Source organism: Sturnira hondurensis, unplaced genomic scaffold (genome assembly GCF_014824575.4).
Source record: "Sturnira hondurensis isolate 20B ecotype Veracruz unplaced genomic scaffold, ASM1482457v3 Scaffold0000780, whole genome shotgun sequence".
Lineage (NCBI taxonomy): Eukaryota > Metazoa > Chordata > Mammalia > Chiroptera > Phyllostomidae > Sturnira > Sturnira hondurensis.
The window spans coordinates 19,055,258-19,071,862 of NW_028073411.1; the positions used below are offsets into that span (position 1 = coordinate 19,055,258).

Genomic DNA, 16,605 nt, shown 5'->3' on the forward strand with positions numbered 1-16,605 from the left:
GGGGGGGGGGGACGACGACGACGAGGACGACGCTGGAGGAGAGACAGTCCCTTTCTTCCTTCCAGGCCTCGGGTCTCTGGAACAAACAGAAACCCGACTCTCCCCTCTGCGGTTTCCTCAGCGGTGATTTGCAGATAAGAACCACCCTCACCCCCGCTGGCCCAGGTCCAGCGGCACCTCTGCCGGGGTTCCTGCTTCCTCCGTCCCGCGCTCTTTGAAACCCGACCGCAGCCGCCTCTTCCAGGCTGGCCTCTGGGACCTGTACGGAATTGGGGTTGAGAGGCGCCGAAGGGGATCTTTCCCACCCCTTCGGGAAATGCGGCCTTCCTGCTGAGCAGAGTCACACCCTCTTCTGCACCCACGCACCCAAGTGCGCGTGTCCTCAGCCGGAACCAAACCGCGGCCGTGACCAAGCCCGGCTCCTGCCGGGGGTGGGGTGGGGGGTGGGGAGTGTCGCTCCCACTGCGGCCGACGGGGCAGTGCTGGCTGCACCAAGGGTCCCTTTCCCACTCGGCGGAGCTGTGACCCCTGACCCTGGGGCGGAGACCGATCCTGAGCCCCGCCCCGCGGGCGGCCCTGCCCACGCACCGCCCCAGAAGCCGGACGGCGGGCGCAGGATGGCCGGGCCGACGGGGGCAGCACAGTGGGCCTCGGAGTCCCTGGCCCTGGGCGAGCTGGGCGCCTACCACGCCTACGCGCGCCGCTGGGTCTTCCTGCTGGTGGTCAGTCTGCTCAGCTGCTCCAACGCCACGGTACCGGCGGGGGCCCCGGCTCTCCTGCGGCGGGGCGGGCCGGGGCCGGGGCGGGGGCCGCGCGGAGCCCCTTTCCGGCGCCTCGGGAGCCTCAGGGCGCCCCGGGCGCGCGTCGGCTCCGGGGCTCGATTCTGCGGAGACAGGAAGGGACAGTGGGATCCCAGGGGCAGGGGAGTCCTGCCACCACGCAGGGGCCGGAGTGCCTGGACGGGAGCCCCTTCTGACTGCGGCTCCGCGGAGGGGAGAGCGAGCTGGTGTCTACGCCCATTTGCCCGTCTGCACGAAGGCGGTTTCCAAAGCGCACCCTCCTGCGACAGGACCGGGTGGGAGTCACTGTGGACAGATGCGAGGCTCCCTCCGGATGTGCCCGCCCCCTCTGAGAAACCCCACACATGGGACAGGCCTTCCCAACCCAGCTCCTGGCCCCCCTTCCCGCCCAGGGCAGGGACCCTCCTTGGCTACCTGTGCCCTCCTGGGATTCCATTCGATTCTGATTCGATTCTGAGGTCCCTCAGAAGGCCTTCCTTACCGACCAGCCTCCTCCCCAGCTTCCCAGCCGCCGTCCACAGTGACTCCAACACCTGTTCTAGAGCTGTCCCTGCTGCTGCCAGGGACTCAGCCTGGAGCCCAGGGCCCAGAACATCCAGGCATGCTCAGTGGGTGACCCTTTTTCACACCCCAGCTGGGCCATTGGCAGGTCCCCCGAACAGGCATCTGCACGCATTCCAGCAGAGTGGGGTGTGGGGGGAAAGAATCTTTGTTCTACCCTGCCAGGTTCCTCCAGCAGCTCTAATACCCAGATCCACTCAAGACAGATGAACAAGAAAAAGTAACCACATGCAATCACACGGGCACCTGTGGACGGAGCCGGGCAGAGGGAGAGTCCGAAGCAGGCAAAGGAGGCACAGAGGGCTTCCTGAGCTGAGGGCAGGGAGGGGAGGCACTGGGGTGGCAGCAGGCAGGAAGGTCGCCCTGGTAGGACAGTGGGGGGGGGGGGGCAGAGGCCCGGGGAGGAGAAGTTGCCCGACTCTGCAGAGAGGATGCCAAGTCATTTCTGGCGGCAGCTAATCCTGGGCAAGGCCCTTAACTTATGTTCTTTGAGGGAGAGCTAAGAGTTTCCTGAGAGCCTGCAGGGACTCAGTTGACCTCCACTCAGAGTAGTTCACAAGCCACAGCAACCATGGCCATCTTGAGGAACCTGTTCTGAAGGATGTCAGGAGCTTGGAGCCGCCCTGCCTGCCCGGACTGCCACGTGGCTGCCTGCTCGAAGGTCAGGCTGCAGAGGCACTGCCCATGGGGCTGCCCTGGGCCACCTGACTTCCCACCTCCCCTTGTGCCGGGGGAGCCCAGGGGCGAGTCCCCAGCCTCCCACAGAACCGCAGGGACTGGTCAGGCAGCATCTGGCTGCCGTGCAGTCATGTGCTGACAAGCTAGTTGGCAGCAGGGCCCGCCTCGGCTGCACTGGCCATGGGCTCTGGGGAGGAATTGGAGGAGGGCGAGACCAGTGAGGGCCCTGAGGCCAGTGAGGAGGGGTGGGCCCCGCTCTCCAGGGCAGATGTGGAAGACACACACCCCATGCTCTCTCAGCTGCGTCGGGCTGGGTGGAAGGCTTTCAGGCCTGCCCGGGAGCCCTTTTTGTCCCCTGGCAGATCTGTCCCCTGCTCTGTCCTTTAAAAAAGAAAGAAAAGGCAGCTGATGCCAAAGCTCGCTGTCATGCGAGGGTCTGTGGTCACAGCTCTCAGCCAGGAAGCCCGGATCTGCTGTCCTGGCCGCAGAGGGTGTGGCCTGGGCCAAGCCCCAGGGCCCTCTTCGTGCTGGAGGATCAGGAACTTGGATTTGTGACACACAGTGCCTGGTCCACACTGGCCCACCTCCCTCCTCCCCTCTGCAGTCCTCTCTCTTGTCCCACCCACCCTCCAGGGACCAGACGGTGTCTCACTTCCTCCAGGAAGCACTCCAGGCTGACCCAGCCACACCCACTTCTCCCTGCAGCAGGCCGGCTGAGTGGAGGACCGTGTGTGCCAAGGCACCTACAGCTGGGGAACGTCTCAGGCTTTAGGCAGCTCACACCTCCCAACACTCATCTGCTGTCGGGGGTGGGGCTCGAGCAAGGCCACCCCACAGGCCGGGGGTTTCCACCTGGGAACGAGTTTGCAGACAGCCTGGAGGTGTCTTTGGGGCTGTCTCTGTCTCCCACTCCCCGCATCCCTCCCATGGTCTCTTCGCTCTGCCCGTCTGTGGCTCTGGTCCCCCCTGCCTCCTGCCTTTGTCCACCTGGGCGTCCACCACAGGAACTGAGTGTCACCCTGACCGCATGTCTCCCTGGCCCATGCATGCACTCGGGGCGAAGGCCGCTGGCTCCCCCACCCCGACACCCGTGGGCTCTGGACTCTAGCCACGCCCAACACCCGTCTGCCACACAGCACGCTGGACATGAGGTCCAACCCCACGGGCAGCCTTCAGGCCTTTTCCTCAGTGGGTCCGCCCCAGCGGGACCGACAGTCCGACAGTCTCTTGTTGGGCTGTGAGCCCGTTCTGCCCCCAGGACCCAGCCCAAAAGGACAGCAGTGTCCACACCCCAGGCCTGCGGTCTCAGCCCGTCCACTTGGCAGCCGCCTTTGGGGGCGGCCAGGAGAAGACCCTGGCCACCATGGGATGGCAGGACACTTCCTTTCCCCAGGCCGGCCAGCCAAGCCCAGGATAGCAGGTGGCTTCGGTGCCTATGGCACTGGCCCCTGGGCTGACACCAGCATGTGTCCCACAGCTGTGGCTCAGCTTTGCACCGGTGGCCGACACCATCGCCCAGTACTTCAGTCTGTCCACCAATCAGGTCAACTGGCTCTCACTGGTCTACTTTATGGTGTCCATCCCGTCTGGCCTGGTGGCCATTTGGGTCCTGGACTCAGTTGGGCTCCGCTGGGCGGTGAGTCAGACCCCACGCCTCGGCCTGTTCTGGGATGGGGTGAGGCCCCCGGGTGTGGGCTGGAGAGCCATCGTCCCCTCCCCAGGCCAGGGTCCCTGGGCAAGCTGGATGGACATGGGCTGGCCCACCAAGCTCCTGACCTTGTTCCCACAGACCGTCCTATGCGCATGGCTCAATTTCATTGGGAGTGTTCTCCGTGCCATACCCTGCATGCCTGTCAGCGTCCAGGACCCTTTTGCCTTCCTCATGGGTGGCCAGAGCCTCTGTGCCCTGGCCCAGACCCTGGTCATCTTCTCTCCAGCCAAGGTGGCCGCCTTGTGGTTCCCTGAGCACCAGCGAGCCACAGCCAACATGATCGGCACCATGGGTGAGTCAAGGAGTGGGGCATCCGTCTCCTCCAGCCCCTCCACCCTCCCAGCTCCTGCAGGGCAGAGGGCTCCGCCTGTGGCCAGTCTACCCTGGGCTCTGTCTGTCCCTGCAGCAAACCCCCTGGGTGTCCTGGTGGCCAACGTGCTGTCTCCTGCCCTGGTGAAGAAGGGGGATGACATCCCCATAATGGTGAGGGAGCTCACGGGGTGCAGCCCCTACATGTGCACGAGGTTGTGTGTGATGTAGAAAGCCTGTGTTTTCATGTGGTGCGCACACATGCATTCGGCTTTGTGTTGTGTGCACATGTGTTCCCGTGTTGTATACATGTGCGTAGTGTGTGGTGTGTGCACATGTGTGCATGTGTATGTGATGGGTTCCAGTGTGCGTGAGTGAGTCCACACCTGTGTGTGAGTGTGCAGTGCCTCCCCCCCCCCCCCGCGNCACATGTGTGCATGTGTATGTGATGGGTTCCAGTGTGCGTGAGTGAGTCCACACCTGTGTGTGAGTGTGCAGTGCCCCCCCCCCCCGCTGTGGCCACGATGGTCAGTGCCCTGGGTGCATGCAGGACTTTTCTGAGTGTGCAAGAACTGGCACTTTCTCGGTGCCAGGCAGTTTTTTTTTTTTTTTTGTCAGGGGAGGCCTCAGTGAGGTGGGAGGCGACTGGAGGGCGGGAGGGGGGCTTGTATGGGCAGGCGGGAGCAGGGCAAGATGAGGGACAGGCAGAGAAAGGCCTGGAGGTGGAGGCAGGTTGTGGGGGTGCTGAACTAGAGGAGGGCGGGAGGAAGGGTCAGTCCAGGCTGGTGCTGGCTGGGGAAAGCTCTGCGGGCGTCTCAGTGGGAGGGTGGCTCAGTCCCGTCTGGAACCGCCCCCTGGACACGGGGGTGTGGCTGGGCACCCGAGGAGTCACGGAGGTGGGGCAGGCTTGGGCTGAGGGTTTGAGGTGCCGTGAGGGATGAAGGGCTTCCAGCTGTGCCATGGGTGCCATTGGGGAGATTCACAGGCAGGAAGAAGGGGTCCCCAGGGCCATCGGGTGGGTGACTCTGGAGCTGTGGGAGGGGACAGGGCTGTCACTGTGGAGTCCTCCTTCAGTGGCACTTCGCAAGCTGGGGTTCCAGTGCAGCAGAGCTGAGCGGGCCACCATGGCTCACTGAGGCCCACCATGGCTCCTGGGGGTGGCGGATGAGCTGCCCTGGAGCCAGCACAGCATCCTTGGGGCCTGCGTGTGCACGCACACACACACACCTGCACGCAACACCCTCTCCCCAGCTGGGCGTCTACATGATTCCCGCCGGCCTCACCTGCCTGCTGGCTACCTCGTGCCTCTGGGAGAGTGTGCCCCCCACCCCGCCCTCTGCAGGAGCAGCCCAGTCCACCTCCGAGAAGTTCCTGGACGGGCTGAAGCTGGTTCGTTTTGTGGGATCTGGGGCTGGGGAGGGTCTGGGGCCTGGGAGGAGGCTGAGTGGAAGGGAGTGGGTGGGGCTCTCCCCACCTGTCCTGCTGGGTGGGGCTGCCGGGCTGAGTGGCCCTTCCCCTCCAGCTCTTGAGGAACAAGGCCTACGTCATCCTGGCTGTGTGCTTTGGGGGCGGCATCGGTATCTTCTCCAGCTTCTCGGTCCTCCTGCAGCAGGTCCTCTGTGTGGAAGGCTACTCCAACGTGAGTGCCCACCTGGCTTCGGAAGCTGCCACCTGCAGGCTGGCTGCCTCTGCGGCTCCCACCTGTGGCTGTGGCATGGCCCATGACCTCCCCAAGCCCCGGGTTCCCACACCTGGCCAGGGTGGCCTCCTGTTACGCACACTGTGGAGCTGCCGTGTACAAAGAGTGTCAGGTGCCCAACGCGGCCTGCAGACAGTGGGCTGGGGCCAGGGGAAGGGCAGCCCTGCTCGGGCACTAGGGCTTTCACTGTGCTAGTGCCCGAGCAGGATGGCCAGCAAGGCGGACTCCGGGGCAGGGTACCCCTCTGACACAATGCCAGACGGTCCGAAGGACAGGCCTCCGCCTACTCACGGTGGCCCTGTCTGTGCCCTCTGTTGTCTGGCATTGGCCTGGGGAGTGGGCATCAGGCCCAGACATTCCCGGCTCCTTGGGGGCTCAAGGGTGAAGGGGCGTGTGCAGTGACCAGGCTCTTCCCTCAGCACTGGTTGAGTCCTGGGGCGGGGGAGGCACCGGAAGAGGCCCCTCCTGGGGGGTGTAGGCCCCCCACCCCACACCCTCCACCTGCCCTGTGGTCCTGCCCAGGCCTCAGTGCGCTCAGTGGCCCTGTGCCATGTTCTCCCTGGGAACAGTGTGTGCATAAGGATGGACAATGATGGCTGCCGGGCCTCCTTGCTGCCTCTAGGAGTTCGCGGGCCTCTGTGGGGCTCTCTTCATTGTGTTTGGGATCCTGGGGGCACTGGGCCTCGGCCTGTACGTGGACCGGACCAGGCATTTCACAGAAGCCGTCAAGGTTGGCTTCTGCCTGACCTCTCTGGTCTGCGTGGCCTTTGCCCTGGTGAGTGTCCCCTCCTGCTGAGACCATTCGGCAGGGGGTAGTGGGCAGCCTGGCCAGAACAGATGTGCCCTGGGGGTGAGGGGCCCTGGGCAGGGCACCTCCCACTCCCCTCAGCCAGCCAGCGCTGGTGCTGGCACGGAGCCTGGAGGGCATGTCTGACTGCCGCTCTGGTGCACTGTTCGCCCAGGTGTCCCAGCTGCGGGGACAGACCATCGCACTGGCCGCCATCTGCTCGCTGCTTGGGCTCTTCGGCTTCTCTGTGGCGCCCATCGCCATGGAGCTGGCGGTGGAGTGCTCCTTCCCGGTCGGGGAGGGCGCCGCTGCCGGCCTGGTCTTCATACTGGGGTGAGTGCGCCCCCTGCCGCCTCCCTCGGGACCCCGTCGACCCTGCCCTCACACGTCCCAGGCCACACTGCAGGGACCTGCCTGCTCCGGCAAGGCTGGCATGTTCTTGCCGCCTGCTGTGGGCCCGCGCTGCCCAGAGTCCTGGCATTGGGGTGGCAGGGGCGTCAGCTGTGCTGAGGGCCTCGTGGCTGCCCAGGCAGGTGGAGGGTGCGCTCATCATGCTGATGCTGACTGCCCTGACTGTGCGCCGCGTGAAGCCAGGCTTCTCAGCCTGCCAAGGGGACCAGGACTCCCTGGATTGGCAGGGTGAGTGTCCCAGCCCATGGGAGCCCTGAGAGTGCCGGTGACGAGGGCCAGGCCTGGGTCCCCACCCACTCCAGCCTTGGGAACCTCCCACACCTGCCCCAGTGCTGTCCTTGGTGGTTGGGTGCTGGGCACCCATGAGGTGGGGGTCAGGGGCTAGAACAGACAGAATTTCCCAGCTCAGCCTGGTGGGAGTAGCCCTGAGACCCTCACCAAGCCCAGCCTCTAAACTCTGCACGAGTCATTTTTAAAGTGAGACTGGGAAGAGAAAAAGAGGTCAGACAGACAGAGGGAGGGGGAGGGGTAGCAGGAGAGGTGGGAGTGGGCATGGCGACCAGAGGTGGTGCTGTCCTGGGGGTCACCCTGTGCTCCCAGTGAGTGGGGTTGGCCGGGCTCGTGGGTGCGCTCCAGCAGAACTGGCTGTGTCCCCCCAGTGTCCACGCTGCTGATGGCCGGCCTGTGCACACTCTTCAGCTGCTGTTTGGTGCTCTTCTCCCACCCCTCATACCGGCGCCTGCAAGCTGAGGCCAGTGCCAGCCCTTGTGGCGGGGACAATGCAGCCCTGTGGCAGACCCTCCCTGAGGCCCCTCCCAGGCACCCTGGGGGCCCTGACAGCTCCGAAGCTGCAGGAAGTCCTGCGGCAGCTCATTCCTAGGGCTGAGAAGCTGGCCTGGAGGTGTGGGGGGCACTGGAGCTCTGGTCACCTGGGTTGTGACAGCCACTGCCAGCCTGGGCACCGCAGGGTGGCCCAGTGGCCACAGCAGACCTGCAGTGGCTAGCACAGGGGCATGTGGGGATGTGGCCGACGGGGAGCTGGATAGGCTGGGGTTCCTGGGGGCCCTAGACGTCTAGAATGCACACGTGTGGGGAGCCTTTCTTGAAGGAGTCCCTCCCAGAGCCTCTCTCAACCTCGGTCACGAGTGAGCAGACCCTCAGCCTGGGCGCTGACAGGTGGGGCCAGGCGGGGCTGGGCATGGCAGAGGCAGGGCTTGGAGGTGCATGTGCCCCCCAGGCCCTGCTGCCCCAGGTGGACATGTCCCTGTCCCTACAGACACTTGCAGGCAGGTTTGTGCATTCAGGTTTATTGAACTGGCCACAGCCCAGGTTGGGGTGGGGACACCCCTCACTCCTCTTTCTCCTCCCCATGGGTGAGCACATAGCTCAGCGCCTTATAGTCCAGATTGCCTGCAGCGTCGATGGTCGCAAACTGGAACATCTGGTCGACCTGCATGCAGGGTGTTAGGGGTCAGATTCAGGCAGGAGGGGACAAGCCAAAGGGTCCCTAAGGGCAGCAGCCTGAGGTTGAGTGACAGGCCCTGAGATCTAGCTGGCTCTGGCCTTGTTGCCACACTTGGGGAGGGGCGGTCACTGCAGAGTGAGGGGCAAGCTGGGGCCCAGCCACAGGGTGTCCCCTCCCGTAGCAGCGCTGCAGCATTTCTGGGCTGGGGCACCCTCCCAGCGGCCCCCTGGAGCCCTGGGGACCGTGGGAGAGAGAGCAGGTGGGGCGAGGGGCCAAACCTCCTCTGCAGTCATCTTGTCTGCCTGGGACATGAGCAGCCGTTTGATGCTGAGGATGAGAGAGGCCCAATTAGGTGCCCTGAAGAGGGGTCAGCAAGGACAGCTGGACTGTGACTGGGGGGGCAGCTGTGACCTGGGCAGTTCATAGCACACCCGTCTATGGGGGTATGGGCGCCTGGAGGCGGGCTCACGGAGCCTTTCCGAACACACAGGCGCACACACACACACATGCATGTGCTTGCGCCACTGTCCCTGTGGGGTGGAGACTGAGGGTATGGGAGGCAGACACACTGCCCCCAGGGCTTGGCCCAGGGAGCCCCAGACCCAGCACTGGCCCCAGGGGCAGGACAGGTTTACCCTTTGTTATTCTGCGGGAAACTGGGTGGGGCATGGGCTTGGGGCCCTGGGATCCTGAGCCACACTCACTAGTCCTTGTGCACGCTGCCTTTGCTTTCGGGGTCCAGCATCTTGAAGGCATTCAGGATGGTCTCCTCAGTGTCCGTACCTGCTCACAGAGACTCTAGGCCTGCTCTGGCCACCTGTGCTCCCACCACCCTGTGCTGTCAGCCTAGAGGGCCCTCCTGACCCCAAGCACCTGGCACTCTGCAGCCCCTGCCCTAGGTGCCTGTGCTCAGAGTCCTGCCCAGGCCCAGGGCTGGGCACATGCCCAGGGAAGGGGGGCAGAGGCAGAGGGGGGTGGGGCTGGGGCAGAGTGGGGAAGGGTATGTGAGGTGTGGGGCGCACACATGTGGGTCCCAGAAAGGTCCTGGGGATTTTCAGGAGGTCTGAAAATCCGGACTTGTATGAGGAATGTCTGCATTTCTAAATAAACACACGCGCCTGGCCAAGGCCAGAGGGCTCACCACTCAGCTTCTCGCCGAACATGTTCAGGAACATGGTGAAGTTGATGGGCCCTGAGGCCTCCTTCAGCATGGCATCCAGCTCGTCATCCTTGACATTGATCTTGCCTGTTGTAGATGCAGGGTCACTGGGCAGGGCTGCCCCTGCCAGCAGGTGCCCCACAGGGCTGCCCATCTCCGTCGTTCTCCAGGTGGCCCCAGAACAAAGTGGGGAGACTGGGGCAGGAGGCCAGCCAATGCAGGGACACCTGGCCCAGGTGTGCTGGGTGTGGGTTTTGCATGTCAACAGAACCCCAAACCCTGAGCTCCAAGCAGGCGGACTGCCAGCAGTGGGGACAGGAGGCCATGTGGAGCTGGAAGGGTCTGTGTCCTGTTTACCTGGGCATCAGTGGGGCCCAGAGGGAAGGTGGGTCTGTGCAAATCCCCCCAGGTAGAAGCCAGCCTGTCCCCCTGGCTGCAAAGGCAGGACCTCCTCAGGCTGAGAAAAGCATGTTGCAGGTGGGGAGCAGAGGCCGCCCCCTTCCCTGTGTGCCCCAGCAACACCCCTGCCAGCTCAGCTGTCACACCCTGTGGGCTGTCAGGCCAGAGCTGAGGTGGGGGCTGTGACAGCCCCACTGGGAACCTACCCAGGGAGGCGTAGGTGTCTTTCAGGTCCTCCTTGTCAATGAAGCCATCTCGGTTCTGATCCATCAGTGTGAAGGCCTGGAATAGGCCACCCATGTGAGCAGAGGTACCTGTTTATACTGGCCCTGGAGTGAGGCCCACATGAGGTCTCTTGGTTGCCTGCTTTAGGGTTCCCAGGGCCCACCCCCAGGACAGGGACTTCTGGGTTGGGGGCCTGCTGGGCAGGAGCAGAGCCTCACCTCCTTGAACTCCTGGATCTGGGTCTGCTCGAAGTTGGAGAAGACATTGGAGGACGCCCTTTGGGCCCGGAGGGCACCCCCCTCCTTCTTCTTGGTCTTCCTGCTGGCCTGTGATGAGAGCACTGGGGCTCAGGGTCCCCCAGCCCAGTGGTTTTGGGGGACTTAATGCAGAGGATGGGTGGGCCACAGCACCTGGGTCCTGCGTCCCCAGGCTAGGACAGCTGCAAGTGCTTGGTGAGAAGACCCTGATCACACAGCACCCAGGGTTCACCTTGAACTCTGCCCTGCTAGGTCTGCAGTCCAACCAGGAGCCAGCTGGGTGCCCAAGGAGCAAATGGACTGCAAGTGGCCAGCAGGTGGGTGGGCTTGTTCTGGGTATCCCACTAAGGTGAAGGCCAGGCCTCTCCCTCTCAGACTGTCGCTGGGGCAGCCAAGGGGCAGGGGTGTCCCCCTTCCCACAGTGCACACACACCTGCACATATGTGCACAAACTCCCCTCACGGGCACACGCACTCACACCCACAGTCACTCACACACCCCACCCAGCTGCCTGCCTGGTGCCCACTCACCATGCTGGTCTGCCTGGTGGGGTGATCTGTACCCTTCCTGCCCAGGTCGGCTCTCTTAAGCTCCTGCCCAGTCCCCCAGGATGGCTTGCATGCTGGCTGTCACTCCCTACAAGGACAGGCTCAGGGCCCCCCAGGGGACCAGATAACTGCAGAGTGAGCTGTGGCAGTCAGCAGTGACTCAGGCGCCCCATCCTGCCCTGCCCAACGGGGCCCCCAACTTCCCAGGCACCTCCCACCACCTCCCACTCAGGGCCCCTGTTGTCCTGGACTCTGTACATCTCCCTGGCCATGTGCAGGTGGGCTGAGGGCCTGGGAGCTGCAGGAGCCAGAAAAAAGGGGCACTTTTCCCAGATTTGCACAAGGTCCCTGTAAGTGGACCTAGTGGCCAGTCACCATGTGCCCCTCAAGTATATTCTGCGTGCCCTCACTTCCCTGCTTAGGTGGCAGAGAGGTCCCAGGCCCCCCACCTGGTGCTGGGGCCACCCTTCCGTCCCCACTGCAGGTACATTGAAGGGGCCTGAGGGCCAGAGGGGCCAGCCAGAGCCAGCACTCAGCCTGGCCTTCCCGCTGTGCTGTGGCCCTGTGGGTGCCTGTCACCATGAAGTCAGAGGCCAGGTGTGCTGGCCCCTGGTTGGGGTGGGTGGCAGCTGCAGCCCTCAGTGGACAGGGGTGAGGGTGCTGTGCAGTCTTTGCAGCTACAGTCATGGGGGACTGTCTCTGTGGGTGCCTCTCTGAATCTCTGCCTCTGCCGTGGCTGTGGCAGGGGCCCTGACCCCAGAGGCACACTCGATGAGTGTGGGACAAGAGGCCCTCTGAGGGAATGGGGAAGTGTGATCCACCTGCAGGGGTGGGGGTGAGGGACGGCTCTGCCTAGAGGACTCCCAGAGAGAGAACACATGCCTGAGGTGGGGACCTGGGCCTGGCCTGCACCTTGGACGGGGCCTCTCTTGCCCCCAGCTGGGTGGGGTCTGGCTAGGCTTAGAAGGACCCCAGCAGGAGTGGGGAGTGCCCCCTACACAGAAGGCATGTGGAATCTGTGCTCACAGGCCTCTGAAGGGGAGGCCAGAGGGCTGGCAGAGCCCCTGGGGAGGGTTCCTGGAGCCCGCCAGGGTCTGAGCACTGCACTAAAGATAGCCTCGGAGCCCGGCTCCCGGGAGAGTATCGGGATTCGACATGGACAACTGGCTCTGACAGGTGCAGGGTGTCTGCAGGCAGTCCTGGTGTCCTGAGCCAAGTGGGAGCTCCCCACCAGCAGACCCCAGGAAGGGCCCTGGGCTATGTGTGTCCCCCAGCTTCAGGGGCCTTCCTGGGTGGTGCTGTGTGTGTCCCCAGGGGTCACCACCTTCCACCTGGTGGAAGCTAACGGTGTGTGTTCCCCCACCAGCACTCTGGTCCAGCCTTCCACCCCAGAGACACTTATTTTTGATTCTGGAAGCAGCAGTTGCTGAGGAGCCTGGTTTATTTTAAAATTCAGGGGAGGACAAAGACGTTTGTCACCTGAGGTCATCTGCTCAACTCCTCCAGGGCAGCATGCTGCGTGTGAGCTCCCAGCACGGCCACCCAGTCTGTCCTGTCCGCACGGGGAATTTATCTGGTACCATTCGGGGTCAGAGTGCAGAACATCTCCCGCAGGGAGCCCAGAGGGTGCCCAGGAGGCTTGCCCCAGGCTGCTCTCTCCACCCAGGGCCCCCCAGCCTAGAGGATCAGCCTCCAAGTTCCTCCCCGGCCCAGGAAACTGTGCAGACGGTTTTCCAGCTGGGAGGCCTAGAGCTGGGATTGTGGAGAAAGTGTCTGGGCTGCAGTTCCTGCCCAGGCCCCTGGAGGTGGCCCTTTGCCCGCCCCCCCCCCCCGCCCCCACTGCCACAGACTCACTGGGCTAGCTGTGTCCGCATTTTGTTCCCTTTACGTTCAGTTCAGTTCTCTTCTGAAACTGACGGGTTTGGTGATGAGTAAGAAGTGGGCGCCCCCTCAGCAGAGCGGGAACCCTAATGAGTTCCAAGCCCTGGTTCTCAGGGAACTTCTCCCAAAGCAGCTCCAGGTTGTAAGGGTGGACAGTGAACCCGCCACGCCTCGAGCCCCATGAGGTGGGCACCACGCACCAGCGCGGTGGAGAGGTGGGGAGGCTGCCTGGCCACTGCTGCCCCATTTCCGGTGGCCCCTCCGCACACCAGGCCCGGCCTGGCCGGGCTTCAGCAGCGCTAACCAGAGTTGAGCGAGGCAGAGGGCTGCTCCAAAGGGTGGCAGGCGGCCGAGATGGTTTCCTCCAGGCCCTGCGGTGTGACTGTGCGCCCCTCCTTTCCACACGTGAGATCTGGGGGTCGGTGGCCCCTAAGGCCCAGGCCGAGGTGGACCTAGGAGCTTGGACTGCAGGGTACTGAGAGCAGGAGCCAGTGAGACCCAGGGAGCCGGCTCTACTGCAGGCCACCCGCCTGCACAGTCCGAGGGGTCTGGGGGCCAGGGGCCTGTCCAGGGGAGCAGGACGCCGCCCCCCCCCGCCCCCGGCCGTCCTCCAAGCTGACTCCAGTCGTGTGGCAGAGCTCCTTCCCGACTGCCCCACTGTGACCAGAGCCGGGGGAGAGCGCCCTCTGAGAACCGTGTAAGCGCGACTTAAACTTCTCAAATGTTGGGCCTGCGGTGCGGGCCCCGCCTTGTCCTCCACTGGGCCCGAGGACCACAGGTGCTGCGGAGCCTTTTCGCCCGAGCGCTCGCACCGCCATCCGGCTCGCCTCACCGGCAAAGCACTGCACAGCCGGACACTGGCCGCGCGCCCGCACCTTGTGCACGCACCGTGACGTCACACGCAACAAACGTGGGCGCGCGCCGTTCCCCCTCTGGCCACTAGGGGTGCCACGACGCTCTCACTGGGCGCTGAAGGCGCATGCGCTCTCTCTCCGGTACCTTTTTTTTATTTTTTTGGTAACTCAGGCTTTAGGAAGCCTCGAGACGTCCTCCTCCGCTTCGAATTGTGCTTCCGGTGCGAAGGTCACGGACAAGATGGTGCCGCCTGTGCAGGTTTCTCCGCTCATCAAGGTGAACTAGGGTTCTTGGCCGCCTCTCGGTCCTCGGCTTAGCCGGGGTCCCCGCGTGTCCGACCTTACGGAGCCCGGGACTCCCGACCCCGACCCCGACCCCGCGGATGCTACCCCATTGCTCACCCCTGCCGCGCACCCCCGACGCCTTCCTCGGTCCATCGCGCTCGCCGCGTCCCCGATTCCGCGCCCGGGTCCCCGCGAGTGCGACCCCGTCCCTCCCGGCCCCGCGTCCTGGATTCCCGAAACCGCAGTGCGACTCCCCTTCTCTGTCCACCGCGCCCCGTGGGTGGCTCCTGGGTCCCCTCCCGCCGCGCCACCTCTGACCGCCCTCTCCCCGCAGCTCGGCCGCTACTCCGCCCTGTTCCTCGGCGTGGCCTATGGAGCCAAGCGCTACAGTGAGTGACCGCGGGCTTCGCTCGTGTCCCGCAGTACCGTCCGGTGAACCGGGGAGTAAGCGCGCGGAGGGCGGGTGCAGGCGTAGCCGGGAGCAGCCCTAGTTGGCCTTGCCCGAGAACTGAAAGTCGGGGGCTGCTGACCTCTAGTGCACGCGGGGCGGGGTCGGAGGAGCTCTGGGTGGCGGGACCCTGCGGGACTCTGCCAGACCCTGCTGGACCCTGCTGTGCTCCCGGGTGAGGGGGCCCTGGCAGGCCTTGACCTCCGGCGAGGTTAGGGAGAAGTAAAGGCAGGCGCGCGTGGGGTTCACGCTGGACCTGAAGGTAACCAGGTCCAGCGTGTGGACCGAGTTGCTTTTACACAGCATTTCAGTGGAAGCGCCTCCCTTTGTGCTTTCCCTGACCAGGTTATCTGAAACCTCGGGCGGAGGAGGAAAGGCGAATTGCGGCGGAGGAGAAAAAGAAGCAGGATGAACTCAAACGGATTGAGAGAGAATTGGCAGAAGGTACTGGTGTTTTGAACCCTACAGATTTGCCCTCCACTCGTATCTTCAGGAATAAACATTTGCTTCAAGTGACCCACAGTGGTGGGGCGGGGCCACTTTTCTTTCACCCAACACTGGCCCAGTGGGTGGTCCTGGGGGGACATGGGACACCTTGCCTTTAATGAGGCCCAGGTCCCTAGGCCCTGTTAACTCTGGGAATGTGAGGTGTCCAAGTCATTCTCAGAGGCAGTGGACCAGCAGCCACACACTCGTCCCTCTGGTGTGCATAGAAAAGGACCGCCCAGAACAGTTTAAGCAGAGCATAGTCGGGCTCCATGGAACTAGACCTGGAATGTTTAACACAAATAATTGAAGTACTCCTTTTGAGTTTCCTGACCAGGTAATAACGGGAGGTTTCCTTTCAACCTTTCAGCCCGCGACGACAGTATACTGAAGTGAGCCTGCCTTTGTCTGAGCTGTGTGCATGAATAAAGCTTCCTGTATCGTGTGCTGCTCTGGTTCTCCTTTTCTGTCCTTAGTGTGTGCTGGGTGGGGACAGGCCAGGTTTCAGAAGAATTGTCACCCACCACAGACAGGATTTGGCGGAGGGGAGGGAAGCACAGCAACTCCATCCCCTGTTCTCTGGGGCATCCAGGTAGGAGCCCCAAAGTGGGTAGTTTGTAACAGACACAGCTGGGTATTGTGGTGCTACTTGACCTTCACCCTTCCTGGCCTTGGCCAGACACTGGACATGCAGGGCAGGGGGCCTGCAGTGCAGAAGTGGGGGGTAATGCTGATGCCTCACAGTGGAGATAGGGCTCTCCAGCCTGCCTTGTGGATCCTCCCCTTGGCCCCAGGGAGGGGATGTGGCCCAAGGACCAGGACAGGGTGTTGTGTAAGCTGTTCAGGGGGCTCCACCCTAGAACCTGAAGGCTCAGTCAGGTCTATTGTAAAATGAATAGTGCAAGTGGAAGGGAACCTGGGGAGCCACATGCCCACACTTCAAAGCCCTGGTTTGAGCACACCTGTGAGGTGAGCAGTCAGCTGGTGCCGAGTTCTTCAGGGAACCTGAGGGAGCCCAGGCTCCAGGCACAGGACCAAGTCACGGGTGTCACTGACTGCTGAGATGCAAATGAATGCTCTTTCCTGTGAGGCCTGGCATTGTGGGGTGTGTTCACCCTCACCCAGTCCCTGCTGGGAGCTGGGGGGAGGCTCTGTAACAGCTGACCTAAACCCTCGCTGCCAGGACTTTGCTGTGCAGTTGTCATCCAGTGTTGGGGACAGGAGCATACATTCAGAGGTAAAAGTCCCTAATTTTTGCCAGATAATCGGTACCTGTCTCAGTGTGGGCTTACTATGCCTTCCTTCCTAACTCAGACGTGAAGCCAGTGGAGGCTTGGGGTGCTACAGTGAGTGGACCCCCTGTGGCAGAGGCTGGGACCGGGGAGCCTGTAGGCACTGGAGGGAGGTCGGCCCTGACCTCTGGGTCTGTCAGCAACAACACACAGCCTGTATCACAAATGATTTCTGCACAGCTCACTCAAATCTGATCCTGCCCTACTCAAGGCTTTGGTCTTCGAGCCAGAACTTTCTGGTTGGTCGTATGCAAATGTGCCGTGGCTGTAATTTCTACCACAGAGAAGAAGGGTGATTTGTTCTTTGCATTTTATTCTAGATTTCTGGTCATATATTGGTTCTAAAACAG

At 63.2% G+C, this 16,605-nt stretch overlaps 3 protein-coding genes across 3 annotated transcripts; 2 read left to right on the forward strand and 1 right to left on the reverse strand.

Moving 5' to 3' along the window:
- The first annotated feature begins 530 nt into the window (after positions 1-530).
- On the forward strand, positions 531-9,568 carry SLC49A3 (solute carrier family 49 member 3). Its single transcript, XM_037047487.1, has 10 exons — positions 531-752; positions 3,517-3,675; positions 3,829-4,042; positions 4,157-4,233; positions 5,311-5,448; positions 5,582-5,698; positions 6,381-6,533; positions 6,721-6,878; positions 7,075-7,184; positions 7,616-9,568. Exons 1-10 carry the CDS (start codon positions 618-620, stop codon positions 7,834-7,836), a joined length of 1,482 nt encoding a protein of 493 aa, XP_036903382.1. The 5' UTR covers positions 531-617; the 3' UTR covers positions 7,837-9,568.
- Positions 8,286-11,010, reverse strand: MYL5 (myosin light chain 5). The gene is made up of 7 exons (XM_037047500.1): positions 10,992-11,010; positions 10,423-10,530; positions 10,186-10,261; positions 9,563-9,667; positions 9,126-9,204; positions 8,700-8,748; positions 8,286-8,406 (listed from the first exon to the last, which is right to left on the reverse strand). The coding sequence occupies exons 1-7, from the start codon at positions 10,992-10,994 to the stop codon at positions 8,305-8,307; spliced, it is 522 nt and encodes a 173-aa protein (XP_036903395.1). The 5' UTR covers positions 10,995-11,010; the 3' UTR covers positions 8,286-8,304.
- A 2,906-nt stretch (positions 11,011-13,916) lies between these two features.
- ATP5ME (ATP synthase membrane subunit e) lies at positions 13,917-15,408 on the forward strand. Its single transcript, XM_037047515.1, has 4 exons — positions 13,917-14,021; positions 14,364-14,418; positions 14,823-14,921; positions 15,334-15,408. Exons 1-4 carry the CDS (start codon positions 13,986-13,988, stop codon positions 15,357-15,359), a joined length of 216 nt encoding a protein of 71 aa, XP_036903410.1. The 5' UTR covers positions 13,917-13,985; the 3' UTR covers positions 15,360-15,408.
- Positions 15,409-16,605: the final 1,197 nt, after the last annotated feature.

Coding starts and splice junctions, on each gene's coding strand:
- SLC49A3 (XM_037047487.1), top strand. CDS start 618: ATGGCCGGGCCGACGGGGGCAGCACAGTGGGCCTCGGAGTCCCTGGCC. Junction 6,534..6,720: donor TCTGCGTGGCCTTTGCCCTG/GTGAGTGTCCCC, acceptor CTGTTCGCCCAG/GTGTCCCAGCTGCGGGGACA. Junction 7,185..7,615: donor GGACTCCCTGGATTGGCAGG/GTGAGTGTCCCA, acceptor GTGTCCCCCCAG/TGTCCACGCTGCTGATGGCC.
- MYL5 (XM_037047500.1), bottom strand. Junction 10,262..10,422: donor AGATCCAGGAGTTCAAGGAG/GTGAGGCTCTGC, acceptor GGCCTATTCCAG/GCCTTCACACTGATGGATCA. Junction 8,407..8,699: donor ACAAGATGACTGCAGAGGAG/GTTTGGCCCCTC, acceptor CCCTGCATGCAG/GTCGACCAGATGTTCCAGTT.
- ATP5ME (XM_037047515.1), top strand. CDS start 13,986: ATGGTGCCGCCTGTGCAGGTTTCTCCGCTCATCAAG. Junction 14,419..14,822: donor CTATGGAGCCAAGCGCTACA/GTGAGTGACCGC, acceptor TTCCCTGACCAG/GTTATCTGAAACCTCGGGCG. Junction 14,922..15,333: donor TGAGAGAGAATTGGCAGAAG/GTACTGGTGTTT, acceptor TCAACCTTTCAG/CCCGCGACGACAGTATACTG.